This window comes from Plectropomus leopardus, chromosome 5, assembly GCF_008729295.1.
Source record: "Plectropomus leopardus isolate mb chromosome 5, YSFRI_Pleo_2.0, whole genome shotgun sequence".
Classification (NCBI taxonomy): Eukaryota; Metazoa; Chordata; class Actinopteri; order Perciformes; family Serranidae; genus Plectropomus; species Plectropomus leopardus.
The window spans coordinates 31722265-31736508 of record NC_056467.1 but is presented as its reverse complement, the minus strand read 5'-3'; the positions used below and the strand labels follow the sequence as shown (position 1 = coordinate 31736508).

At 38.8% G+C, this 14244-nt stretch overlaps 1 protein-coding gene across 1 annotated transcript in view; it reads left to right on the top strand.

Moving 5' to 3' along the window:
* The window catches only part of tyw1 (tRNA-yW synthesizing protein 1 homolog (S. cerevisiae)), a 79909-nt gene that overhangs the window by 47127 nt on the left and 18538 nt on the right, over window positions 1-14244 (top strand). The window contains exon 14 of the mRNA XM_042487317.1: window positions 1035-1145. Coding sequence (XP_042343251.1) covers window positions 1035-1145 — 111 coding nt within the window. The remainder of the gene's footprint in view (window positions 1-1034; window positions 1146-14244) is intronic.

The following is a 14244-nucleotide window of genomic DNA, read 5'->3' as shown; positions in this document are numbered from 1 at the left end:
AGTCTTCACTTTAAGGTGCTGGTTGCTGTTAACTTATTTTCTCCATAGATAGCTGCATTTACATTCACACTTTCTCTTCCAATTGATGATTTCAGGTCAACTTTTTACATGGGATGACACATGTAAATGGAGCAGCAGTGTGTCATGCGCAAAAATGATTAATATAGAAACTTGACACGGCTGCTAATTCTTGCATTGACTACAAGACACACGCAGTTGACACTTTTTCACACACTCTCGTGCCACAAGTGCATTTTCTCGCAGTGAAAAATAAATAACGGATAACTTCTGACAGCAGCACAGCACTCTCTCCCTTTCCTCTCACGCAACCAGGCAGGAGTGAGTGAGTTACTATGGTTACAGGACAGTCAAGCGTCTTGTTTGCCCCCCCGCAGAAGCTGAAGTCAAAGTACAGCTAAAATGGATTTAATAATGTTCAGTTATTTACGAGTTTGGATTAAAAGCAAACTCTCCACTGTAGTCCACATCTGCTTAGAAGTCGCCATTTTTTGGAAGTGAAGAAACAGATATCGTCATGTCCCCTTTATGTGAGGGCGGAGCATGCGCAGAAAGAACGCAGCCAGAGATGAACTAGCGTCATCATGATTTCCTTTTGATCGGTTTATGCAAAGGTTTAAACTATCGCTCTGTAGCCGATAGAAATTTGAATCGGTTTGGGCCTGTTTACGCTGACCGAGGTGTTTATATGGATCATATTTAATCTGTTTGAGCTTTTAGACCCACTCTAATCAGATTAGCAGGCTCAATGTAAATGTGCCTACTGCTTTGGAGTTCCAGGATTTTGCATATGAAGGATGAGACATTTTTGGCAGCTGGCGTAGCTGAAGTTAACAAAGTAATTTGAAAAGGTGTCTCATAGTAGATAGTATGTCTTCAACCTTCAGGTCGGCTCAGGGAATCCTCAGTATAACGCAGCAGCTAATGTAGCATTTGTATGCAAACCTAACTTTAGAAAACACTAGTAAAACTCCATCATATTTATCGCGTCACTTTTCTTCTCTTTCCATCACCAGAGACAGAGGACGGTGTACAGACTGACGCTGGTGAAGGCCTGGAACGTGGAGGAGATGCAGGCATACTCAGAGCTCATCGCTTTGGGCCAGCCGGACTTCATTGAGGTCAAGGTAGGGCTCAGCAGCATGTACACTATCTGCATGTATTTTCTCTTCCTTCTCTCTGTTAGCGTCTTATTTATCAGCAGTTTTAATGGTGCAATAATTGTCTTCATACTTACCCCATATTCCTTTTTCTGTATTTCTGTGTTGGCGTCTCTGTTTTCACATTATTTTTCTGCACTGAGCTTTGATGTGCGTCCAGAGAAAAGCCTCCTAATAGCAAAGCCTCTGGCATTTGTGCCATATAATTAGTTTTCTGAAAGCAAATGAGCCTGAAGCACTGACCACCAGGCTGCTTCTAACAGCGATTATTCTTCTGAGATCATGATATCTCCAACTACATTCATATCATCTGCAGTCCACTAAGTTATGACGTTATTTAAGGGACTGTCTTCATCTCAGAAATATAGTGTTATTGTATTCCCAGATGAAAGGAAACAAATAGAATTAATTAAACATTTGTATTGGATCGGTTCAACAGCCCTGGATGTTTCTAAATATTTCAGATGAAAGCCAATCATCTTCCTCGCTCGCCTTTTTGGCTCTCCACCAGTTTTTACATCAAGGGAGCATGCTCAAAAAACAACCTGATACAGAAACTGAAAACTGAACTTCTTCAAGTCATGTGTCATTTCTAATTTTTGTTTTGTCTAAAATGAATGAGACACAACAGATCCTATTTAATATGCTGACTCTCACCAGGAGCCAAAAAGAGTTTTGTTAGTTATTTAAAGCTTTAATTATTTAGGAACTTCAGGGCCCTTCGCCTACAATCAAATTTATGTTTGTCTGACTTCATGAATTATTGACATTGTCAGTAAATAGTGTGTCCTATGAGTTTTGCTAACTTTCTGGGTGCTTTTGTTGGTGAGGTATGTAGTTTGTTTGATATCATTTGGCGAGTTAGATTATGAGTTTGGTTGGTCAGGTTGCTTTTACACCTGCCAGATATGTTCAGCATATTCAGCTTTGTCGCAGAAGTGTCAAAGAGTGCCTCAGAAATGACTTTTTTCTGTATGCCAACCAGGACGCTTACGTCACCCTGGTTCCACAAATTATCGGGGCTGTTTAATGTGGTGCTGAATTAATTCAGTTGTTAGTGGTAGGGTTGGTCCCTCCTCCCACCTCTTCTGCAATTTGATCTCCTTCATGTTGCTGTCCTCAGCTCACAGCCTGTCAGACACCGTTGATATTCATCAACAAAAATAATATTATGTTAATCACATTATACAGGTTTCCATTACAGATTTGCGCAAAACTTAAGTGATTTTTGAAATGTCGATGAAACACAATTTCGGGATGACGACGTAGGTGTGTAATGCGAGCAATGATGGAAAAGCAAGCCCCTTATACGAGGGACTGGCCACTTATGAGGGATTTCTAGGAGGTGATAGTCCACGATTTCACAAAGGAATTGTGGATTCAAAACTTGCACATGATCCAATCAACTTTTGAAGAGTTATGTGATGCAGCTCTTGTAGTTCCTGCTGCATCATGAGGGAGTCAGTTCCTACTGACAAGCTCATAGCCATAGCATCATGTGACCTATAAAAGCCAAAAGAGTGTTTCCATTGCAGTTTTGCTATGGTTATGGTTTCTCCAAATCGCCTGGATTGTTATTATTAATGATTATTATTGTTTTTTTTTTTTTTTTAAATTGACTTTCTCAATTTTCCATTAGGCGTATTTTATAGTCACAATTTCAATTTGGCATATTTTAGGGTCAATGGAAACCAAGTTATTGTCATACTGCTTATTGCTGATGCAATACAAGTTGGATTTGGTGACATAGAATAGAATAGAATAGAATAGAATAGAATAGAATAGAAATACTTAATCAATCAATTCAAACTGATTCAAGCTCATAGACTGGACCGGCAAAATTGCAAATTTCCCCAATGGTAGTTATTTGCACCCAGATGAAAATGTATTGAAAAATAAAAATAACAGGATTCAAGAGTTATTTTGCAGCAGATACTGCTGTTATGCCGATTCCCCTCCAGGATTCTCGTAGCTGGAACTTGTGTCCACATCAGTGTCACCAGATGAGCATCATAACTCACTGGGTGGTTCATGGTGTGGCACACATCAGCCTTGTCATTTGGCAGACATGATATTAATAGTTTGAGAAGGGACATCCTGTGGAGGTCTGAGCCGCGGTTGTCACAGTGACAAACTCACTTCAGTCCGTGTTCATTATTCAGTGAAACTCATTGAGTTTGACCCCAGTAATAATAACAGTTGCAGCAGTGACAGCTGCTGCAGGAGTAATAGCACCAGCTCTCCCTCATCCTGCCTGTAAGTGACAGAAACATCTTCACCTAATTCACTTCTTAAGGCTGAGTTTGAAGCCTTCTGCTGCTTATTTTACTGTGTAGCATCTTCCTTTTAACCTTTACATATGATATATGATGTGATAATGTGTATATATACTGTATATGTGTGTGTGTATATATATGTGTGTGTGTGTGTGTGTGTGTAGTGTGTGTGTGTATATGAATATGTATATGTTTATAAATATATATATATATATATATTTCAGGACGTTTCTAGGATTTTTTGGACATTTTTAGGACTAAAGCTGCTTGCAAATGAAATGAATAGTTTTTACTTGAGATTTAACTCTGATGACTTTCTTGATCAAACCAGTTGTTGTGAAAGATACCTCTAATTTGAACATTGACGTCCCAACAGTTGCTAAGCTGTTTAAACAGACTAAGGTCAGTAAGAGCCCCGGTCCAGATAATATTAGTGGTCGGGTGCTCAAGTCTTGTGCTATGCAATTAATTAATTAAGATGCAACCTTAACACTGGTAAATTTTTTTTACTATTCAGCCTTACCTACTTGCTGAGAAAGTCCTTTCTCATTTTAACTTGAACTTGAATCTTGTTGGCTGGATAGTTGATTTAATGTCAAACAGGTATCAGTGTGTCCGGGTCAATGGCACCTTATCCTCGCAATTATTCTCTTCCACAGGTTCCCCACAGGGCTGTGTTCTGTCTCCATTGTTTTTTATTTTGTATACTAATGACTGTAGGAGCTCTTACCAAAACAAGCATTGAGTGAAATTTGCTGATGATACAGTAATTGTAAGCCTTTAAACTAACAATGAGTGTGAGCATGGTCCTGTGGTCGATGACTTTAGCACCTGGTGCAAAGATTTTTACCCACAGATTAACTTGTCTAAGACCAAATATATGATTATTGACAACCCAGTGTTGGTCATACTGTTACTGTTATGTAATGATATGAATGTTAAGATTGTTCCTGAATATAAATACTTGGGAACCATTATTGATAACACACAAGTTTTAAATCCAACACAACTGCTGTGTGTAAAAAGGTCCAACAACTCTGTCATCTAAGAAAGATGAACACAGTGCAAAGTATGCAATGTCTTGATGTCTGTTCTATCGGTGTGGGATTTTATGATGTTTCTGAAATTTCAGGACATTTCTAGGATTTTAGGATGTTTGGTCATTTTTTAGGAATTTAAGCATTTCTAGGATATCAGGACATTTTAGAAATGTAGGAAAGGAATTTTTTTATGATTTCAGGATGTTGCAAGGATTTTAGCTAGGACCTCTGTCAGGGGGTGTGGGGATCCATGTACTTTTTTTGATAAACAAGCTCTATTTTGATGCTGTTTTATGTATTCTGCCACCTCATGTATACTAAAAGTACAAAAATAATTTCCATTGTAAGTCACTTCATTTTTATTGTGAATTAGAAAACCTGGCCCCTATGTAGATATAAATGAGTCATTCTAAGGCAATGAAAACACAACAATTCTCATATTCAGGTGATTATACACCAAAGAACACATATTCCATTTCTGCCAAAATATCCGCTTAAATCCTACACACTGGACTTTAAAGTGTGCTGTTCTGTATCATTGCTTATACTACACTTCTTCCCCCTTTTAAGTTTATGTTGCCTTTGAACATAAAACGCTACCCTCACGGGGGAAAACTAGTCAGACTATGAACTTTTGTTCTTTGTTTTGATAATGTATTCTGCCTCCTCCCAGTAAAAATGGTACTTGCTGTCTAGTACAGTTTATCCTGCATTCCTTTTGAACAGTTCCTACACTCTTTAAAAAATTAGGCCAGCACAATTAATTGTCTCCACCTCAGACAGCAGAGATAAGAGAGTCCTGACCTTTGAAGTCAACTAAAGTTGAGATTCAGTTGTGTTTTGTTTTCATTTTACTACAGGGGTGCAAACTAATTGATGTTAACAGGTGATCTGCTCATTTGGCAGGCTACCGAAACACAGCTCATCCATCACCTTGTGTCCATTACACATGTCCCTTGTCCTAAATGTCCTGCCGTAAAGGCAAAAGGACAGGTAAAAGGCTTCCCACAGACAAAGTTAGTATTCATAAAGCACCTCTGTCCACACGGGATTACCTCCCCACATTATCTCATTCATAATCCAGAGCACATCTTGCTGCTGCGCTACCTGTTAACAGAGCTCCATCACTGGCCAGTCTCCACTGGGATCCCACTGCTCCCAGCTACAGCAGTTATAACTTTACTTTAACCTTCATTTTTTCCAGGTATACTGATCTAAATGGTCTTTTTTAACAGCCCGCTCACAATTACGCAGAATGCCCCCTGGGAACTGCCCAGTACAAATAAAGTGTTATTCTGCAGCAGATAGGAGGCATTAAAGGTATACTATGTCTGCCTGATATTGGACAGAATTTTTACACTGCGTTTCCATCTACAGTCTGACATTGTGTCCACTCTAGCATTTCCCTGGGGAAGGGAGATGTTATTTTCTCGAACCAATCACTAGAGACTAGGCTTGAGTGGTGTCACCGTATGGCCTCTGATGAGGCCACAGCCATCTTGCGCTGGTGACACAATTTGGAGCTGGAGTCTGTATAATTTTCATACCTTTCATTACATTTCAAGATAGTTACAGCACTGACATAGTGCCTGTGTGTTACCCACCGGGGGAGATTTAAAAAGAAGCCGTAAACACTTAGTGCTAACCTAAAGAAGAACAAGAGCAGCTGAAAATGCAGTATATTGGGAAAATAACGAGGTTTGGGGGCAGAGGACAAGGTCGGCTGCCATATAACAGAGAGGGTAAATGATTGTTAATGACATGTTAAATGTCAGACCCATTAGCCTTTTTTGCTTCTGTGGTGCTGGCATGCTGTCTAAAATCACACAGTGAAGCTGCATGATGCAGCTGTTTTTTTGGTTCTTTATAAAAATGCACAGGTGGCAAAAAGAGGTGACTTCTTAGTGGTTCTATAGCGCCATCTCTGTATTAAAGGGCTATTGTGATTCAGTCTATATTGATCTATATTGATATACTTATACTGTTAAAAATTCTGGTATCGTGATAACACTAGTCTCAATGCACATCCTTGATATCTGCATCTGAAGTGCCATCATCTCTGAGTCAGAGAGAGAGAATAATGATGAAATGTAACAACAAAAGAACACAGTCTCGTTAATGTTGCATTGAAAATATGCATTTAATCAGGAGTCATTATTTTCTGTAAAACAGCAGGAGCAACTTGTTTATGTACTCTCTTTTTCTATGATATTTTCCTCTGGTGTTGCATCACGAGGCTGCTGACTCTGCAGAAATAAGAGCCCACCACACACACCAGAGTTAGTTATGACCTAACTTATTTAGTTGAGAATGTGCAAGCGCACACAAGACTGGAAGTAATGATGTTGTTGCCTCCAGCAGCCTATTGATTTAACTGTTCACACTATAGCACTATCTGCTGATGATCAGTTAGACAACATTGCAGGGCTGTAAACAGAAAGGCAGACCAATACAGATAAAACCCTCGTCTCAAGCCAGTGATGTCCACTTGAGCCCACAGTACACACTGATAAAATAAAATACAATAGATGGCTGCAATAGAAATAAAACCGCTAATGTTTTGAATATCCATCGCCATGCTTCTTGGATTATCGCCAGAGAAGATACAAATCAGCACTCATTGTAAACGCAATAATCTCGTAATTGCATTTTTTCTACTTTGCGAAAATAGTGCTTAAGTTTTGCGCAACTCTGTTATGGAAATCCGCTCTGTTTTTGTGGCTTAGACCTTCATGTTACAAGGAACAAGTAGGTTTTCCTGTAGATTTCTTAAATTATTGCACAACATTGCAAAGTTAATATTTGTTTTTGCTCTTTTTCTATTCACAAAATTTGGCCCATTTTACCTGTGATTAACTGTGATTGACTTTTTAACAAAAGTTCAGCTACCAGGTGCACAAACTAGATGTACCAAACAGACGATCACAGAGCAAACAGAGACATACAGACACATTCATACAAACATTCACATTTACCACAAACAGACTCAGCCCTGTCAGAAAACTGCAGCACGATGGAGGTTTTCTTCTCTTTATAATGAGGCGAGGGAGCTGGTGCTGTAATGAGGGGCTCCTGCAGTTGGAGGGCCGAAGCGTGCTGTGCAGAAACCAAACAAAACTTTCTGAAGGGCCAGTGTGCAGCAGAAGTGTGTGTGTGTGTGTGTGTATGTGTTTTATTTGGGGGGTTATGCGAGGAGGTGCTTTTCATTTTTTCTCCTAATGAAGTGTTTTTGGGAGTCGTGCTGGTCTGGCAGTGTGTTCCCATATTAACACTAACAAGCTCACACTCCTCCCATCAATCATACTCCGGTTGTGTGTAAGGGGACTCACTGTGTTTGTCTCGTCTGTTTGCCTCTTTCCGTCCTTTGTCCGTCCAATGAGTGTCTCTGCACCCATTCAGGCCCCAAACACAAAATGAAAGCAGTGTGTGACAGTTCAAGATGGTATTGTGCTCCTGGGAGATACTGGTAATAGTCTTTCGAACCCACGCGGAGGTTTTCCCTTATACAGCCTGCAGAAGCATATATATACTTTTTATGCGCATCAGTAGCCGAGGTCCGAGACATTATGTTTTCAAGTTGTCCATCTGTCCCATTCTTGTGTGGGCAATATCTTGTAAACACCTTGAAGGAATATCAAACTTAGTGAAAGCGTCCACTTGGACTCAAGAATGAAGCGGTTCCATTTTGGTGGTCACTGTGAACTTGCATTTGTTTCATTCTTGTGAGAGCAATATCTCAAGAATGCGATGCGGGAATTTTATCAAATTAGCACAAACATTAACTTGGACTTTAGGACAAACTGATTAGGTTTTGGCTGTCAAAGGTCAAGGTCACTGTGCACACGATGTCTCAAGAACAAGATATCTCAAGAACATCATTAGGTAATTTCTTCAAATTTGGCACAAACGTCCACTTGGATTCAGGAATAAAGGGGTTCCATTTTGGTGGTCAAAGGTCAAGGTCACTGTGAACTTGCATCTGTATCATTCTTGTGAGAGCGATATCTCGAGAATACCATGGTGGAATTTTCTTAAATTCGGCACAAACATCCACTTGGACTCAAGGACGAACTGATTAGATTTAGGTGGTCATAGATCGAGGTCAATATGACCTTGTCTGTCTAATTCTTGTGAGCACAATATTTTAAGAACACCATAAGAAAATCTCTTCAAATTCGGCTTAAACGGTCACTTGGTATGACGAATGAATTGGTTTCATTATGAAGATGTTTGTGAAGCATCCATGTTTTCATGGACATGGATGTAAACTGTATCTGAAACTTAAGTGGTGCATGGAGGCATACCACTGCAAGGCGGTATTTTAAGTTTCTCGTAACAAAAAATAAGAGAAAAATTAAGAGAATGTTGCTGCATGAAGCTCATTATATGTATCATGTAAACTGAACCCAGTTCTGTTTGACTGGTTAATGCAGTCTGTTGCTGGATAATGCTGCAAGTTGGTATAGCTGAGAGGCTAACTGGTAATTAAAAATAAAACAAACCCTGTAAAATTATGATTTGATGTTTTTAGATTTTTTTAAGGGGTTATGAGTCTGATATATATATATATAGTCTAAATCAGCCTCTGTCTTAGTGCTTTTTGTGCCTTTGTTTAAACAGTAGTTTATAGTACAGCTAGGGGGCAGCAGGATGTGGCAGGGCTCATTGATTTGTCAGTCTTATAACAAGCTTACAAATAATGTATACATTATGTCAGTTCAGAGACACGCAAAGGATTGTGCAGACTTCAGATTCTCTCTCCCAAGAGTTTGTTTGTTTTAGTTTTTAATTTATGCTCTCTGTCTCTGCTGTTGTTAATCTGTTGTGCAATGATGGCCATCTCATCTCCTTTCATTTCACTTGGTCTTTCTTCTCTCTGCCTCTTTTGATTCTCCTCACTGTGTTCAAATGTGCTCTTGCACTCAAATTTGTCATGTGTTGTAAATGTCAAAGCTTTCTTTTTTTGCCATCTGTCCAAAAATGAATATGAGCAGCTGTGTGACAATGACGATCTGCGTCTCTATCTCCTCTCTGTCTTTCCTCTACATTAAGCTAATCTTGCCTACTTACACAGCGTGTTTTATTGCTACTTAAGCAATCAACAACTTGATTCCAGCCAGTCTCGGCTTCATGATGGGGTTTATGATGTGCTGTTAATGGGTGAAAAACACACACTTCTGGATCTAAGCTGTCCCCCGAGGCTTGGCTGGTTTTTCTATTAAAGACTTCTAGTAGGAGTGTGTATTGATCCGCCACCACATGGCATTTCATTCTATCAGAGAACACAACGCTAACAAGACAGCAGGGAGCATTGGATCAGACAGAGATACCCATCAAATGTGTCTGTGAGCACACGCAGACTTTACACAGGAACTGATGTGTTAATATATAATTAAGCACCACTCACATTTTCCATTTCGTTCATGCTCCGCTTCCTTTTATTACACAGGGAGATCACGAGAGCAGAACACATCAATTCTTGACATTTTTCTTATGCTCTGGAGGAACCGAAGACGGATACCAACAGAGTATTCATGCGATAATGATATTTTTGATGATATGACAAAATACTGAGGAATATTTTATCATTCATTTCACAAAGACACAATTGTATCAATAAGTGTTATATTTTAATTCGGCAGCATAAACAGTGTCAGTTTCATTCAAATGTTAATACAAATAAAAGATCTAGCTTGTAAATAATAGTAACTTTGAGTGAAATTTAGATTCTGTAAGAATAAATATAAAAAGTACAACAAAATAATGCCACAGCAAATCCATACAGCATTCATGTGCATTCGCATATATGCAGAAGCACAGATAGGTAAACACACACATCTGTTCCAAACATATACACATTAGAGACAGACATGCAAATTGAAACATATATATAACATATATATATATATGTATGTGTGTGTGTGTGTGTGTGTGTGTGTGTGTGTGTGTGTGTCTGTATGTGTATATTTATATATTACGCACTGCTCTTTTATTCATTTTTTATTAGTGCAACTACCACAGATGTTAATAATGACTCTCATATTAATAAACATTCAAATCTTGACCATGTGCAACTACAGTCAATCTCTCCACATTGATTTCCTATATGTAATTTACCTGTACCCACCCCTACCCCCTTTCTGTATGTCATACCTGTGTATTTGCATCTTTGTTATTGCACATAAAACTTTGAAAAAAGTATAACAAAATAAAATGAACCACAAAGTAAGCATCTAAACAGCTGCCAAATATGGAAAATATACTGTTAAATTGGTAAATAGTGTGTGTGTGTGTGTGTGTGTGTGTGTGTGTGTGTATGTGTATGTGTGTGTGTATATATATATATATATATATATATATATATATATAAATCAACAGGTGCATTTCATCATAATCAGAAAAGTTACTACATTTTTTTTTACCTGCTTTCTTGGGATGTCAATTGTAAACTGTACATCACTGAAAATATTTCTGACCATTTATGCACATTAGACCATTGATTCATTTTGCTACTCTTCAGTTTACTACGTGACTATTTTATAGATTATCGCTAGTTAAAACCACAGAAAGGCATCTTGTCTGCTTCGCAGCCCTGTACACAGCCCTGTACACAGCTCTGCTCTACTGGCCATGGGAAGGAGTCTATCGCCTGCCTTTTAAGCAGATTTTTCCATGTTTAAAAAACCTGCATAGACACGCTAAGTTTGGTGGAAAAGGCTATAGATATTTTTTCCCCTAAAAATCAACATGTTAATTACTGGTGTAATTGATATCAGGCTATTGAAATCAAATTAACTAAGGCTTGACATCCCTAAGTTGAAAAATAAGTGAGAGATTGATAACACTAACATGAGTTTCAGTGCAGCTCCCTCACAGATTATTCATTGGTGGTATTTGTAGAGATGTATTTTATATTTCACACCCACCTGTAACCTATTTGTCCAAAACCCTGGTGGTTAATCTACCTGACTTTATAAACTGTATAAAGTGTTTAATTTCTTCAAAGTCTGACCTTCAGAACAGCAGAAATCACAGTGAAATCTTCCTCTAATCCTGACAATCAATTATTGAAGCAGCCTCTCTGTTGCAGGTAAAAGGTCAGTGTCGGGGCAAACTCTCTCATCTCGCTCTCGTCTTTCATTTCAAAATGATCTGCTCTGTCTCTCTCTTATCTCTCTGCCCCCCACTTCCCTTCCTCCTGCCTGTGAGCAGCTTATCGTCCCTCACTGAACAGATGAACCCCTCTGGCTGCTGAGCTTCGGGCAACTTATCGGCCGCAGCATCATGAGCTCAGTAATTAGAGTGTCTCGGGATGGATGGTGACAGTTAGATAGAGGGAGATGCTCTGTCGTTTCACCAGCTCTCATATTATCCCTGACTGATGGGAGACCAGAGCATTAGCATCAGTTCTGTGACTTTAACCCTTTTCTTGTGCTATGTTCAGATGACTTTCACAAGCCATTTGACCCTAAGAAACCTGAGCAAATTAGTTTAATTTCTTTCCAAAAGACAGAGAAAAAAGGCAATGAAAAACTTGGCAAGAAATGTCCCACATATTGCAAAAAAAAGGTACAATGTGACAAGAAACTTACCTTAAAATTGTCAAAAAGAGGGAGGATTCTAAAACTCCCAAAACTATATTTATAATACAATAATTTTATCTAAGATTATGTCACAGAAAAAAACATAATAAAATACCATTTGTTTTACTATTAATTTGTTTTATATTCATTTGCCCATTTTTTAGATAACACTTTTATTATTGAATTAATTTTTTAATTAACTTTTAACGGTTGAGCCATGTCTTATTTAGTTTCTTGTTGCCTTCACCCTCTGTTTTTGAAAGAAATCAGACCAGTTTTCACAGATTTCAGACGGTTAACAGTCATCATAATGTGGACTTTTATATATTTTCATCTTCATATACAGTATACTTTAGACACAAAAGAATAAACAGGCAGTTTAAGAAGACATTTTCAGCTGGGAAAGGCACAGTTAGAAAGCTAGGTAGGAATTTAAGCTGCATTATTCCAGGTGCATATTCACAGACATTTTATAGTCTAAAGGGCCATCCACACTAAGACCGATAACTATAACTGCAGCAGGCCCATCACCACGGCTCAGGAGTTATCATAGGCCCCAGGGCCCTGGGCTTGACAATCAAGGGCCTCAAGTCCCCTGGAGGAATCGGCACCTCCACACATCTCAACTGTACCCCGGAGAGCATAGCTATGTTGTAGCTCTGCATCGCTGCCCGAAGGTCTAACATGTCTCAAACAATTGTTTTAAAAATTGTTCCAAATGAAGTGGCATGCAGAGTCCACACTAGATCTTTAACAACAATGAAAGTGCTGAACAATTTTTTGGATCACTCCTTGAGTGATTTCATGAAGGATTGAAATACGAACACAGCCAATCAAATTCTGTCTTCTTCACATCTAACATAAATCCTAACATCTGATTTGGACCTCAAAGTGTCTGTTTTATGTTGAAAAAGATGTATGGAGCTGTGGACTATTTGAGTGTTTGGTTTTCTTTTTGTTTTTGTTTAGTTTTCCTGTTAGATTAGTCATCAATAATTGATTTGTCTCCCTGATTTTACCAGATTCTGGTCAGTAGATGGAGGTGTTGACTGCTATCAGGAGAGGAAGATGGCAGAAAAAAGACCCTACAGTGTTGATTTTTTAAAAAATCACTTTAGGGGCGCCTGGTGGCTGAGTGGATAGAGCGGGCGCCCCATGTATAAAGGCTGTGTCCTCGCCACAGCGACCGTGGGTTCGACTCCAGCCTCGGCCCATTGCTGCAAGTCGCCCCCTCTCTCTCTCCCCCCCTGTCACACTTGTGCTGTCCTATCAATTGAAGGCAAAAATGTCCCCCCAAAAAAAAAAACTTTAAAAAAAAAAGAGTCACTTTAATATGATGGACAGTTCAGTTCAGTTTTCGTTTATGCATGCGCGTTTGTTTCAAGCGGAGGCAAAGTTTAAGCAGGTGTTAATTCAGATATCGGATTTGAGTCACTTTTAAGATGTAAGCAGGCGGTCAAAAAAAATCATATATAGGCAACAAATCAGAATTAGGCATCAAGACTTACAGTGTAACTCCAGCCTACAAGACTCTATAGAAAAAATAGTTTTGTGAGAGATTACAGGTAGTAGATTAGAGACATAGAAGTGGGACAAATAGATGTTTGTAAAGTAAGAAGTTTAAAAACAATTCAAGGATTCCTGGGAGCTAAATCAGGAATGCTGAAATGCTACATGAACTTTCTTTTATTGGTGTAATTAAAGTTTGTCTGCTGGGTTTTAATTTGGCTCAAGATGAAAGCTTTATGCCAAAGACCTGAAAGCAAGAAATTAGAATAATCACTTAGTGCGAAAATGAACGCATTTGACAGGACAACAAAACAGCGTTGTGTATTTTCAAGTGTTGTCCTTCAACCCTTCTCGTGGAGTTTTTTTTTTTTTTGGCTTTGGAGTTTCTTTCATTCTTACTGTATTACAATGTTTTGTTTGGCAGCACACAAAATACCATCATATACCATATGGGTGTTGTTTATGTATCAGTAAAAAATGATGTACTGTGCAGGGGTGTTGCCAGCAGCAGGGCTTTGTTATTGACCCATTCATTATTAGTCCATCATCTTCTGTGGTGCATCACATTCTGCTTGTGCAATTTACTGTCCACTGTCCCATTGTTGTCCATCGTGTGATTTATCATCCCAGTGTCGCATTAATACCACTCACCTGTCAC